At 31.6% G+C, this 14,924-nt stretch overlaps 1 protein-coding gene and 1 pseudogene across 1 annotated transcript; both read right to left on the reverse strand.

The window, feature by feature from the left end:
* Positions 1-3,781: 3,781 nt before the first annotated feature.
* Positions 3,782-5,236, reverse strand: LOC114384671 (uncharacterized protein At2g29880-like). The gene is made up of 2 exons (XM_028344385.1): positions 4,674-5,236; positions 3,782-4,580 (listed from the first exon to the last, which is right to left on the reverse strand). Exons 1-2 carry the CDS (start codon positions 5,028-5,030, stop codon positions 3,930-3,932), a joined length of 1,008 nt encoding a protein of 335 aa, XP_028200186.1. The 5' UTR covers positions 5,031-5,236; the 3' UTR covers positions 3,782-3,929.
* A 3,065-nt stretch (positions 5,237-8,301) lies between these two features.
* On the reverse strand, positions 8,302-14,703 carry LOC114384292 (annotated as a pseudogene).
* Between the last annotated feature and the right edge of the window lie 221 nt (positions 14,704-14,924).

Below are 14,924 nucleotides of genomic sequence, written 5' to 3' on the forward strand. Positions count from 1 at the left end.
TATTCTTAACAAAGAGGTTTTGGTCATGTGGGGTAATAATAATACTGTATACACACAATCCAAGCATCATAGTCTTTGTGATTCTATATGTACGGACACCAGGCCATTAAACAAATTTTTAACTGTCTCTCCTTATTGGCTCAAATTGTTGATCTAACTTATGGAGGCAACCTACTCTTTTTTTTTTTTTGCCAACAGCAATCTTTACCTTTTCTCAATCAGATCTCATGGTGGATTTGTTTATTTTTTAAATATATGGGTAGGTTTTGGGATTATATGTTGGTAAGAAAATTCATTGACCACATGTTGAGTCACTTTCAAAGAAGAAAGAAGAATCTCCCCTAAGCTTCTTGGCCTCCCATATTACCACCACCCAAAAAAGAGTGGGTCTATGAGCTGATGATAGATATCCAATGACACACAGTATTGAGGTCTATCATAATTTACTACCTCAAATAATTGAAGAGAATGTTAACTAGTAGCTCTAAAATGTTTATTAGAATTTTCCTTGTATTGACAAAAGATGTTTATTAGATATTTGAATGTGAAAAAATTATAAAATAAACTCCAACTCTACCTAGTTTTGACCATTAATTAATGATAACATGGACTCACATAAGTGATTAAGGATTTACAACAGTCTAATCTTTTCTATAAATGATTGTTTGATTCTCCCTTAAATCATTAATATCTTGCTTGATAAATAACCCTCATGCAGTAGTAGATACTCAGACATCTAAGGATTAGTTGAGTACATAGTCACACTAAAGGTAAAACTGCATGTAAGCCTGTACAGTAATCTTCTAAGTGGACCTTTATTCATCATCCAGGTAGTTATTGAAACACTATTTGATAGCTAGTATTGAGACTACCTCCCCATTCTATCATTTTTCTCTAAAAAAAACTTTTAATATATTAATCGTTTAATCAATATCTTTATAGTAAAAATGAGAAAGGTTAGTAATACATTTTTTTAAACATACTCCACAGTTTTTTAAATTTATTAAAAAAATATAAATTTATGTGAGTCTCACTTGATTCACTCTTTATTTAATGAGCCACACTCATCATTTCTTAATTTTCAATAAAGTTTAAACAATAATATAATATAATATATTAAAAAGAATATGTTTAAAAGTATCATTAGCATTCCTCTAATTACTGTTAGTAATAGTATATTCATAAGCAGAATCTAATAATTAAGTATATTTTTATCACAATGACTTTGTCGTTACTCTCTAACCTTCTGTTTATTTTAATTTCTTCTCACCTCCAAATAAAAGAAAATAATAGTAGCTTATAAAAGTACATGAAATTAAAGTGTCCTTTATATATCATTATTGCATCGTGAAAAAATCTTACACAAACATATTTTGAAGTGTCTTTAAATAAATCTAGTTTGGAAAAAGTTAAAATTCATACGTTTAAAATAAACTTTCTTTCTTTTAGGACAAAAAGTAAAATAAAATAAACTCTGTTCTAGAGTTCAACAACATATAATAATGTCGTGGTCAATTTCTGATCGAACATGATTAAACTTGTGAATATGGAAGCATTCTAACAACTAATTATTCCATGTGCTGTTTATTCTTTCTCTCCAATCATTTTCTGTCTCATTCACTTGAACAATGACGCGCCCACAATATTTTCTTGGACGGAGAATCTTAAAGCCAATTAAGTGCATCATTGATACACAAAAAAAGCAGCACTAATTGAAATAAACCTATTGTGCACACTTGATTAAAGATGCAAATCTTCATTGGTCGTAACTTTCTTCTTCTATAAGTTTATTTTGACCACATAAGTGCCACTTTTACAAACCTTGCACCATTAAGAATATCATGCATTCGCCAAGACATGCGTTCTTATTGTTTTGGGGTGTATTGGATTGGGATTTTGAGAGAATATTTTGACAAAAACAATCTTGAAGATTTTAAAAGATTATGTGGGATTGTATTGATTTTGTGAGATTTTAAAAGATTTTTTTTAAAAGACTTTTTACAATCAGGATTCTTAACCCAAGATTTTAATGGATTTCTAACACAGATTTTTAAGATTTCAAAGTACTTTATGGATTTTTAAGATTTTGAAAGATTAATACATTTTAAACAAAAAAATAACGGAAGTTACAAAAGTGAATGAAAAAGATGATAAATAAATTATAATGTTTGAATAAAGAAAATAAAAACGATAGAAATTTTAAACCTTTTAATAACAAAGTCATTATTGCCTAAAAAAATAATAACAAAGTGATTCTCACTTCATGTTCGCCTAATTATTAGCATTTCTCCACATATCTGAACCTATATTAGTCCTCCATATATTAGCATCTTCTCGTTCCTGCTCTTGTGTTTGAACAATGGGTTCATGATCATTGTCTTCGTAATTTGGTAACACTGAAGATGAAGATGAAGACTCGTCAGTAGGTTCCACTGGAAATTCATCAGAACGACATTCTTTGCGAAGAAAATTATGAAGTGCTGCACATGCCAATACAAGCTCTACTTGTGTTTTAAATAGAAATGGAGGTGCTGACTTAAAAATTGTGAACCGCGATTTAAAAATACCAAATATCCTCTCAATCACATTCCTTAAGGATGCATGCCGAAGATTAAATAATTCCTTTTCATTTTCAGGGTCATTACCGTGACCTGCAAAATCTTGTAGATGATATCGTACACCTTGATATGGGGCTAAAAATTTGCGTCGATTAGGAAATCCACAATCCACCAGATAATACTTACCTTGGGGCACTTTAAGTCCATTCTTCCTTGCCAAAACATCACTTAACACCTTGGAATCATGTGCTGAACCCTCCCACCCGCTAAGAACGTACATGAATTCCAAATCAAAGTTACAAGCAGCTAATACATTTTGTGATATATTTCCATGACGATCACGATAACTGCTTACATCTCGTCCTTTTACTGATGCGGGAATATGTGTACCATCAATAGCTCCAATGCAATCCTAAAGTGTGTGTATCAATAATCATAAATATTATTATAATAATCACAATTATAATTATAATTTTGTTATAATTAGATAATGATCACATACCTTAAAATAAGGATAAAACCTTGTGCTTTCCCTTATTTTTGCAGGCACAGTTGAGCCTAGTCTAACCATTAAATCAGGTGCTAATGAGTTCAGAGCTTTCAAAATCTTGTGAAAATTTTCACTTGTAGCAAATTGTGATCGGCCAAATGTATTGCGGATTACACAATATCGAGTGTTCTGGCCGACAATCTGTAGGAATGATGCAAGCATTTCTTCAACACAAATAAATCTTGTATCCTCCAAAGGTGTTTTTTCTCTTATAATCGTGCACAACTTTCAAAATACATCAGGATACATCCTATATACTTGTCGAAAGATTGCAAGATCATCGTTTAATGCTTTGTGTATATAGTCATATCCCCGACTAGTAATTTGTCGTCGAGTTAATGGACGTTCAATATGTTCACCACGCATCATATTCAAAAACTGATTTAATATATCTATTAAAGCATAAATTTCCATCACATATGTGTATGTGGCTTCATAAAATTCTTCATTTGTTTCCTCGTCATCTATATCTTCATCATTTGTATCTTCATTATATATATCTCCATCCATTTCTTCGTTCTTTATGTCATGGTCATGGTTATAAGTCAATATCAAAGTTAATATCAAAGTTAATACAAATTCATATATAAAATAAATATAACTAAAGTTTAACCACAACAATTTCACAAAATATATAACCTAAATACTTCAATCATAATAGTTCGACCAAAAAACAAACCAAATATTTCAACCAAAATACAACCATAATAGTTCGACCAAAAAACAAACCAAATACTTCAACCAAAATAGAGACCCAAAAGATATAGTTCAACAAACTCACGATGTTTAAAATAATATGTTAATAATAGATGATCAAAATATTAATTATTCCCTAACTTAAAGTTTATCCAAGATGAGCGTTCTTCCGGTGACATCTTCAAGAAAAAATCCTTTTTTGCTTTAGTATTTAACAATTCAGCTGTCTTGAAACGCGTTATGTCATCCAAATTTGGAATTTCTTTTATAACATCCCAAATAATACCCTCGAGCTCTCTATCTCTATCTCTATCTTTTTCTCTTTTCTCCATCATGTTGGATATTTTTTCAAAATTCACAGCAATAGTCCCAATGCCAACAGAAAGATTTTCCAGAACGTTGCCTTGATTGTTGATCCCAACAGTGCTTGAACTCCCTCCATACTCGGATCTCCTTCGCTTGTGACAGTTTTGTTTTTCTATGGGAACCTCTGAATCTAAAGGGGGGTGGGATGGTGGACTTGGTTGGTTTGGTGATGGAGGCTGATATGCTGGTTCATAGTTATTTGGTGTTATGAATGTATCACTATTAGGATCATATGAAAATTCTTCTATCCCAACAGTTCTATTTTCTGGCTCAAAAGTTGTTGCATCAGTATCATCTGGATCGACTGATATAGAATTATTCCTGCTAGAAACTCCACCCCCAACAACGATCTTCAAATACTCATAATCAACCATACTTTTTCCTCGAAGTTTGCTGTGACTTGGGTGGGACTAAAAAAAAATCATTGTTAATATACTACAAATATTATAATTTACTAAATTTATAACTATTAATATATTTAAAAGATTATGAACTTAGCTCACCTTTAAGTAATCTTTCCATACATCCTCATGAGCAGTGAAAGTTTTTCCAATTGGGTCCCATCCAAAGCCAGAGTTGTTGCGCATAAGGGTTGACATCATGTTATACTGGTTTCGAAACCACTTCATCTGACTCAAATAATGACTATAAGTTTTAGGGAATTTAGTTTTTGCATTGAGTTGAGGAAGTATTATTCGTTCTACATTTTGTTTGCTAAGTGACCCATTGGCATCACGCAATCCCCTATTCATAGCATCCACCAAGAGGTGCAACAACTCATTGGTATCCTCCATAGTCCAAGATACATAATTATCTTTGTCTCTACTCTTTCCTTTGTTATTTTCTTGTGAATCCCCCATTTGATCGCTAATATATATATAAGAAACTAGTTATTTGACAAAAATAGTTATTGTTTCCTAATTGTCAAAAGTATAGTGACTATATCCCGAATAATATACAATTCAATAGAAAAACCAATAAAAAACTACCTAATAATAAAATAAGGGTCATGCTAACATGCGCACTTAGGGCACATGTTAAGGATACTTCCAATAGTAACTATGTCTTAAAAACAATAATTTTTTACTTTTAAAAAAGTAAATTGCACAACTTTCAATACAAAATTTCTATACATAATACACTAACAAGTGTCTTAAGGGCACATGTTAGCATTTTCCATAAAAATAATACTCATATATCATAAAATCATTTAAAAAAAACTATTAACAAAATAACAATAATAATAACACAATAACAATTAAAAAATTATTAACACAATAATAATAATAATAACACGCTGTCAAAAAAAAAATAATAACACATTAATAATTAACATTTTAATAATAACACAAGAAAATAATAATAATAATAATAATGGACGTTGTAAAAAAACAAGTTGAAGAAACAGAAAAAAAAAAAGAGTTTTTTATTTTGATTTGCATATACAGTACTAAAAAAAAGCAATATGAAATCTTGATGCACATCAATTGCCATTCTTTTGATGCATATTCATTGCCTGGACGTTGAAAACAATATGAATACGAAATCTTGAAGCATATACAACACCCTTTTCTTTTGATTTGCGTAATATACATATAGTATGAACAATATTGACTATCGGTTGCCATTAAAAAAATAGGTAAAATTGATTGAAAAGTTGTAAGAGAATGAACCTGGTAGTGGTTTGTGTCTTGTTCGGCAGGAGAAGAAAAAGTCTTTGGAAGATTATGAAAAGTCTCAAAGGTTTGGGTGAGATTGTTGGAGGAGTATTTTATGTGTATTTCTAACTAAAAAGTCTCTCAAAATCCATTCCACAAAAGAATCCATCAAAATCTATTTACTTTTGAATATCAAAAGACATTTTAAAAGTGGTAAGAAATCTCAATTGAATACCAACAGATTTTGTTGCCCTGAAAAAAAAATCTTTATTGTCTTAATTGAATACCACAAGATTTGTTTATATTTTATAAAAGTCTTGATTGAATACCACAAGACTTTTTAATCATAAAAAAGTCTTTTAAAATCCTTTGAAATCTTAATCCAATACACCCCAGCTCTAATACTTTTCAAGGAGATAATTAAGTATACATGCTTAAATATTTCGTGAACCTAATGACTATTATATATGGACAAGTTTATCGAGTTCAAAAGATAGATGCTTAAAACAAAATGACAAAATAGAGTCACATAATTTTCTTTCTTATATACTTTTTTTATTAATATTTTTTATTTTTATTTTTTTTCTTTCTCATATTTACACAAAGGGTCTTTAAGGGAGAGGGGGCAAGGCCCCTGTAATTCAGCATATAGTAGTCCCGAGTTTAAATCTATTAGGAGGGGTGAACTTATGGAAATGACATGAATTGTCTTCAATATTTTCAATCTCGAAGAACAAATAAATATCATCCACCAAAACTAGCATTCTAGTTTATTTTTTGTTTTACAGTTGCTTAGGATACACCACATGCGTATATGAATTAACCGTGTTTTTAACAGAAAAATGTCCCATTTTAGGAAGGTTAACTTCAATTTTTTTTCTAATTAACTTTATGTTCATTAGGCTCATAAGATAATTCTGAAGTTATTGAGAATTTTAGGATGATCTTCCCTTTCGCTATCCCTGCAATTTGAAACGCCTAATAAAACAATAATCAAGTCACATTTTTCCTGTGAAGTCAAGAATGCATGACAGTATAAGTCTAATGGACCAGCATGATATTTGACCAGACAAACCACCAACTTTTCTAAAAGGAAGTGTTTTTTTTTTTGCAAGTGGTATTAAAATGAAGCTTTACCACTTTAATCTTACTTTCCATTAAACACATGCACCGGCTAATTACAACCCAATAACAGTTGGAAAAATATTTATTTTATAATTTAAAATTTAAAGATAAATATAGTATCCTTTTTTTTCAAACTTAAATGCAAATTTGGTACCCTTATTTTTTTAAATCCATAATTTTATTTTTTTTTCATTTTAATTTAAAATAAAGATATTTAATTCCCATTATATTGATTTCCCTATTTTAAAATAGAGATATTTAATCCCTCAATTTTTATAAAATTTTCAATTTTGATAATTCTCTCAAACTAAAAGTGTTGATAGTTAGAAAATTAAAATAATCTATGACAGGGATTAAACAAATAATCTTGTACCACAATAATAAATTTGGACTAAATCAGGTTAATCTCTTACCCATTAATATTTTAAATTTAATGAAAGGATGAAATTCTCAAATTTTATAAAATTGAAAAATTAGATGTCTCTATTTTAAACTAGAAAAACTAAAATTATAAATTTTTAAAAAATATGAAGACTAAATATCTCTATTTTAAAATAAATGAATCAAAATTATAAATTTTAAAAAATAAAGGAGGCTTTTCTTATTTCTTATGTTTTTGTTCCTATCTTCTAGGAATTTTACTTTACTGGGTCTATTATTTTTCCTATACGTTAGAAGCCTTTTTGCACATTAGGGAGGTTTAGCTTCACTCTTTTTTCGTTGGAAGCTTTGGGATGTTGCGGCTGTTTGTTGCTGCACGTTGTGGCTATATATATTAGCTTCCCGCTGATCAATAAAATAGCCACAACAGAAACTAATTTTTCGTATCTTTCAAAGGAAATACAATCCAGCTCTCATAAAATTCTGTTGCTGAAATAAAACAATTTGGAGCATTGGTAACGCTATGAAAATGAAATATATATTAAAATCAAATTAAGTACTCAATACATGATAATATGCACTTTATGATTTTTTTTTCTAACCAAACTTTGCAACCAATGCTTAAGTCCTTTGCAAATGGAATTATTAATCAGAAATCACGTCTAAAGGCTGTGAGAAAAGTGGGTATCATTCTCTAGGGTGCTATTATTGGCCCATAATCTAACAGTGTACTATATAGTGGGGCTTTAAGTAGCACAATGACTGATAGCGGGTGCATCACATCAAAGATTTCTCACCAATGTGTGTGGGAATAGACCATAATATCAGGCAACAAGGTTAATAATTTAGGCATTTATGGAGAAATAGAAACGGTAAAGGACATGTCCTCTCAACAACATTATAACATAGATCAGCTTGGCCAATCAAGAAGCTTGAAATATGCAATAAATAACATGAGACACAAAAATAAGACAATTTGGTACATACATTCAATCATGGTCATCCTCAAAGTTCATTAGTTAGTGGAAATGTCATGGACATACAAATTTCAATAGGGTAACTGATAGTATCATACATGCATGAATTGGTAAGATAAAAGATTAGTGCCAAGGGCAAAGATTGTTTACAAACTCCACATATTGAATCTTTGAACAACTCTTTGGATATTTATGTACTTAGTCATGTAAATTCTCCTTACCATATTTTAGTCCATAATCAAGAGGGAACAAGGGGTCACATGAACTAACTCCAACTGGTTGATCAAGTTGTTCAACTCTTCTGAACCAAGTCATTGGTAGTTGACCTTTGAAGTCATGATCTCCAAATATAACATCTGTGATTCGCTGTGCTTCAGTAACTGGCAACCATGCAGCAACAAGAGCATCTATCTTTTCCAATAGGCACTGTTCTGAGAGAAAAGGTCTTCCAGATATAAGGATCACAAGTGTTGGGATTTTATCAGCAACCAAGTTTATGATTCCATCTCCATTAAATGGGATTACAAGCTCTGAATTGTCACCTCCACACTCGGCATAGGGACCTTCTCTGACCACAACGATGGCAAAAGAAACGTCGCTACGTTCTATGATGTCTGTTGATGGACATTGCTCATAAATAACTTCTGTTTCATTCCCCACAGCTTCCTTAACAGCATCCAAGATAGTTGTGCCTGAAATTGCAGTCATATAAGGGACCTAGCAACCATTCACAGCCCAATAATGTGACAAAAGAAAAAACAATTCTATAAAATAAGGAAATATTTTAATAGACATATATGGTTGAAAATTAGGACAAGGTAATGGGGTAGATAATTTATTTCAATAGCATACAATCAAAACATGAACTCTTCTAAAATCCAAAGTTGCATTAAGATTGATGAACGAATGAACATATATAGTGTTGGAAACAAAACAAACATTGGCTTACCGATTGTGATCTGGCCACTAGATTCATACTTAGTACCTATCCATCCTCCACATTGATACCCAATATCATGAGCATGAGTTCCAGCAACAAGGACTCTCTTAGCATTCCTGTTCAGTGGAAGAAAGGGTTTACTAGGATCCTTTCCATTTTTCAACAGAACCAAGGACTTTTGAACTGTTTTACGTGCTAGATCTCTATGTAGCTGTAGAAACAATTATATGGTAAAGCATTGGTTGCACATAAATAACCAGATGATAAAAAAGTATAAAAAGTTGACATTTTGGCAAACATATTTTTATTTTTACTTTAAAAAGGAGCAATAGTGATACAAATTCTGATTAATTAGGATATTTTTTTCTCCTGTACAACAGTCTAAGTTGCAACATTTTTGTTTGAGTGATGCTAACCAAGAACTGGTCTTAATTACTTAAAAAAGAGAATATCACACGCTCTTTGAAATTTGGATACCCCCATACTATTTCCTTATTCATTGCCCTCGGGGCAATCTAGCAATTCCTTTCTCTTATACTATAAGCCGTGTTTGCTTACAAGTTTATGATGTGATTTATCACATTCTCTTTGAAGCTAATAAATATAGCTTCTGTGTTTTTGGGTACTCAAACATGGTTTATCACATCATGACTGTGTTTCCAAACACATAGTATATCTTTTAGAAACATTTTTATCCTCTCTTTTTTGCTTTCTCACCATTAATCTTTTAATTCATAGGAGTAATGCCACCGCAGTTTGCAGACATTTATATTTGCTTAGAAACAAGGAAGTCTGTTCATGTACACCAAAAAAAGAAAAAAGAAAAAGGGAGGTCTGTTCATTTTTTTAGTTCCTAAATTTCTTTCGCACTATAAGGAAACTATAAAAAGGCAGACATTCTATGGATGTTTTTTAATAACAAATTTGTTTTTAAAAAGTAATTATGAACTGATTTTGGTTGTCACATGATAGGAACTTTAGTATGCAAAACACAAAATAAAGCCTACTAAAGGTCACATATTATATGTATTAATCAAATCACTGGTGGATGCATGTTAGGAGCTGTGGGGGCAATAGCCTCCACAAGATTTTTATTTTTTTTTAAACATATTTAAGAATTTTTTTGCCTCCATAAAAAAATAAGTCTTGCCCCCATAACATATATTTTTTAAAATGAATAAACAAAATTATAAGATAAAAAAGAGAATATGCTGATATTAATTTTACCACTTTATTATTTTAATTTTTACCATTCACACACCTCTAGTACTAAATAAGTGATAAGTCAGTGACACAAAAATACACCTTGACACAATCCCAAACAAATAGAAAAAAGGAAAAATTGTGACCACTTGTTGCTATTCCTTGAATCATTTAGGTCATGTAGTTTTTTAAAAATGGTTCAATATGGTCCTTTACTTTTAAAAGGTTCAATTAGGTCTTTTATTTTTTAAAATGGATTCAATTTAGTCTCATTATTCTTTCATTTGCTCCAAAAGTTTTAATAAGTAGAACCTGAATTGGTTTTAAATAAGATCAAATTAAACTCATTTTAAAAAATAAAGTACCTAATTGAACTTTAAAAGTAAAATACCTAATTGAATTATTTGAAAAAAAAACATGACCTAATTGAACATGCAAATAATAAGAGTACCAAATTGAACTAGCAAAATAAGTTAGAGGAAAAAAAAAAAATAAACCATTTTATTATAGACTATTTCCTTACCTCTACTAAGTAAAATTTCTGGATCCGCCACTGAATCAAATTATTGTTGAGACACCAAGATGATGTTGAAACTAATTCAGTTTGATCAGACTTTGATGCAAGTTAAAATATTCAAATAAGATTATGTGAATGTAGCCTAAATACTTGAAATAGAAATTCACTGAGCTGAATTTTGCTTACCTTGCCACCAACTACATCGAGCAAAGATCTGTCAGTTAAAGGAAACTCAAAAAGTTCAGCAGCAAACTTCACCCTCAAAATGCGCTCAACAGCATCATCAGTTCCTGCTATTGGTATTTCCCCTAATTGAACTAGAGACATCAACTCTTCAATAAATATTTCAAATCTAAAAGGAACCATCACCTGCATATTTTATTGAATACATAAATGAATATAAAATGAAACCAAGCAATCTGTGCTATTTTTTTTATGGGAATTAAAGATCTGTACCATGTCAATTCCAGCATTAATGGCAGTGGAGATGCAATGACGATAATCTGACCCATAAGGTTGGCATTCATCAATTTCCTCCCATTCAGAAATCACAAATCCCTACAGTGAAACAAATGTCTATACACAATGCTTTATTTGATTTCACAAATAAAAGAAAATGCAAAACAGCTTCAATCATGCTCTGTAGTATCTTATTACACTTCACCCTGAATTAAGAAATACAAGTGAAGCTCTCCAATAAATGAACATCACTTACAAGGCAATTTGATTAATTTGGCCATTGACTAAGACACAAGTTTTAGAAAGAAAAAAAAGCTACCTTGAAGCCCAGCTTTTCTTTCAAAACTTCATTAAGCCGAAAATGGTGACCATGGAGTTTGTTTCCATTCCACCTGGAATATGAGACCATGATTGTAGAAACTCCCTTAGCTATGCAGTCCACTTAAGGGGCCATGTGGATCCTTTCAAAATCTTCATATGATAGTATGGTATTACCCTCATTTACACCTTTCTCTGTACCTCCATCTCCAACAAAATGCTTGCCACATGCAACAACATTGTTCCTGAAGTAACAATTAGATGTATGAAAGTGATTTTGATGAAAATATAGAGATGCTAACATAGTACTGAGTTTTAATTATCATAGTTAGTCTTCCCCATGCACAGAAACAAACAATAGGTGAGTGTACAGACTTGGAAATATTTAACATATTTAATATTTTGAAATCAATAGTCAGTAGTATGTAACATTTTACAGTAGAACTGAGTATGATAGAAGGTAAAATACATCCTGGAGCAAAATCTTGTTTCTCACCCAAAATGACAAGAAAGGGAGTCTGTCCCTTTGTCAATAAGTTCAACAGGCACTCACAGGGGTTTTTCTTTTTTAATTTTTTTTTTCTAAAGTGAATTCAGAATCTAGGGAAAATGATCCACTAAAAAAATAAAAATAAAATGATAACGAAAGGAAAAAATATTTATTGTCCTCCTGTAGGCAATTCTCTATAAGTTGCTATTAAATGGCAGTATACATTTCACAATTTAATAAAGATATGTAAATTTTATTTGCAATGGAAGTTATATTGGTCTCTGCTGTCTACCTCCCAGCCACAAATGGGTAGCCCCTTGGCTGTCTCTCTGGAGGATGGCCCTGCAAGCCTAAAACAAAAGAAGTCATCTTTCTGACTATTTCAGTGTTTTCACTGTAACTCTCGTAGCATCTTCCCCATCTAAGATCTTCGCATACCTGTCCATTCACCTATCCTAGTGAGTTGCACATTCTCATTTCATCTACTATTTGCTAAGAAGAAAATTTTAGGAGGCATAAATTAAAGAAAAAGAGACACAACATGTATATCTTAATTAGCCAGGAAGTATTTAAGCAAAAAATTGTAAGTCTCATCTGTATGCTTTTGTAGAAAGAAGAAACATTAGAGAGAGAACCCTTTTTGTGGATGTGTTAGTAAAAAGTACCAAGCCACGCGCTGACCAATGTCAAAATTCTATTAATTGAATGAAATGACTTTTAGCCAATAATGAATTCTGATATGCTTTTTGTTCAATATACATTGAGCACTGTTGTACAGTCACATACTAACATTACATTACTTGCATAAATGATCCTTATAGCAAATCAGGTAATAAGGTTATTAGCCAGTCATGGAAAATGTATTTGTACATCTTTTTATTTGAGTTCCATTTGATGCAGACCGGAATTCAAGTGATTATCTACAAGAAGGTATTAATATTCCAGTTTACAAAATGAGAAAGCCTCCACAACATTCACAGTAGAAATCAAATGAAAAATCTCCCACAGAAATTTGATGTTCTGAGTTTCTTTATTTCTTTAGCAAATTAAATTGTGTTGTTTCCTTTCAAGTGAGATTTATCCATTATGCACAACATAATTATGAATAAGTGTTAACTGTAAGGGAAATGCCACATAGCAAAACACAGACACAGCTATAGTTAATGTTAATTTATCTGCATAACTAGTTCAGAAGGTGGCTATGATGCCTTACTGCCACACAGGGAGCAAAAGTATAGTGAAATCCACTTGCTCTGAGTTCAAGTGATGTTGTAGCTCCAATTCTTTGTCCAGACAAACACAATTTACTTGAGCATAAGGTGTAATCTCTGGTCAAATCAAGAGGTGACTTTCCCATAAAAATCAAGAACATAAGAACTTGAAATTATTTGGTCTTGAACATCTTTTGCTATGACAAAAAGGTCTGGATCTGGATGGTTTCATATAAACAGCAAAAATGCACATAATCCCTCAAGTTTCAACTCTGATCAACATTGAAACGTCTCTATAACTACTTGTTCGTGTGGAATGATTATATTTTGAAAATTTTGGTTCCAAGCAGGAATCTTTTCTACTGCAAATCCTTAGGTTGGTCTTCCAAAAATTAACATGTCACTACATTGGTCCTTTAGAAGTTATTGTCACCAAATTATTTCCTATAAAATCTAAAAGTAACTATTTTTTATAGGAACTGTTATGTATGTTTGAAAGAGAAAATAGAAGACCAATTTGAGACTTTACTCTTTTTCTAGCAAATCAAAGTCAATTGGAAAATTCATGGCAGGAGTGAACAGCTAAAATTTCAAAGATGCAAATCAAATCACAACAAAGTGATCCCCAAGAAAAAGTAAAACAAAATGCATACCAACCTGGTAGCTCCAAGACCAACATTGTGAGGAAATCTAGTAGCACCATAGACACTACTATTACCATGAATAGCATCAACCCCATAAATGATTGGTATGGCTAACCGTGATTCAAGTGCCAACTTCTGAAACCCATCCACCATATCGGCCGAATCAGAAGACAGTACCAGTACCTTCTCAAAACGTCCATTGTGTGGAGCACTAAACACACACAACTTACCAACATGAAAGTACTAAAGAAAAAGCACATGCAGAGGCTTCAACTCATCAAAACACATTCAACTAATGAAAGCACATGCTGAGGCTTCAACAAATTTTATAGATACCAATGGAGAAGTGTTTGATGGCAGAAGGGGTAGCCACTGAGCGCTCAATTTGTGTCATTTGACCAATCTTCTCCTTCAAAGTCATAAGAGAAAGAAGGTGTTTGACACGTGCTTCAATGGGTTCCTGAGGATTCATGTAGACACAATCCATGTATTGTAATGTAACTCTCAAACTGCTTCGCTCCTCTGTCATGCAGATTTGACGCCAGAATGGAACCTTATACAGACTTACAACATACAAGAAACCAACTTTACTATCTTCAAGTCAACATAAATTTTCTTCGCATTAATTTTTTAATTTGGAAACTTATCCCTTCACTTTTTCAATACTAATAATAATTAGTACTTACCTAAAATTCCACTAAGTTCAGGCCAGAGTCAGAAAATTTGAGTAAGTTGCATGAAGTATTAAGTTCTAATCTTAGTGATTCAATTGTACAACAAAATAATAGGGGGAGTAGCAGCAGCAGCAACATAAATCCCTCGAATCAACCA

Source organism: Glycine soja, chromosome 14 (assembly GCF_004193775.1).
Source record: "Glycine soja cultivar W05 chromosome 14, ASM419377v2, whole genome shotgun sequence".
Taxonomy (NCBI): domain Eukaryota; kingdom Viridiplantae; phylum Streptophyta; class Magnoliopsida; order Fabales; family Fabaceae; genus Glycine; species Glycine soja.

What these genes read in the sequence shown, in the direction of transcription:
- LOC114384671 (XM_028344385.1), bottom strand. Translation starts at nt 5,030, where the DNA reads ATGGGGGATTCACAAGAAAATAACAAAGGAAAGAGTAGAGACAAAGAT. An exon ending in TATGGAAAGATTACTTAAAG is followed by an intron (nt 4,581 to 4,673) that starts GTGAGCTAAGTT and finishes ATTTTTTTTTAG; the next exon opens with TCCCACCCAAGTCACAGCAA.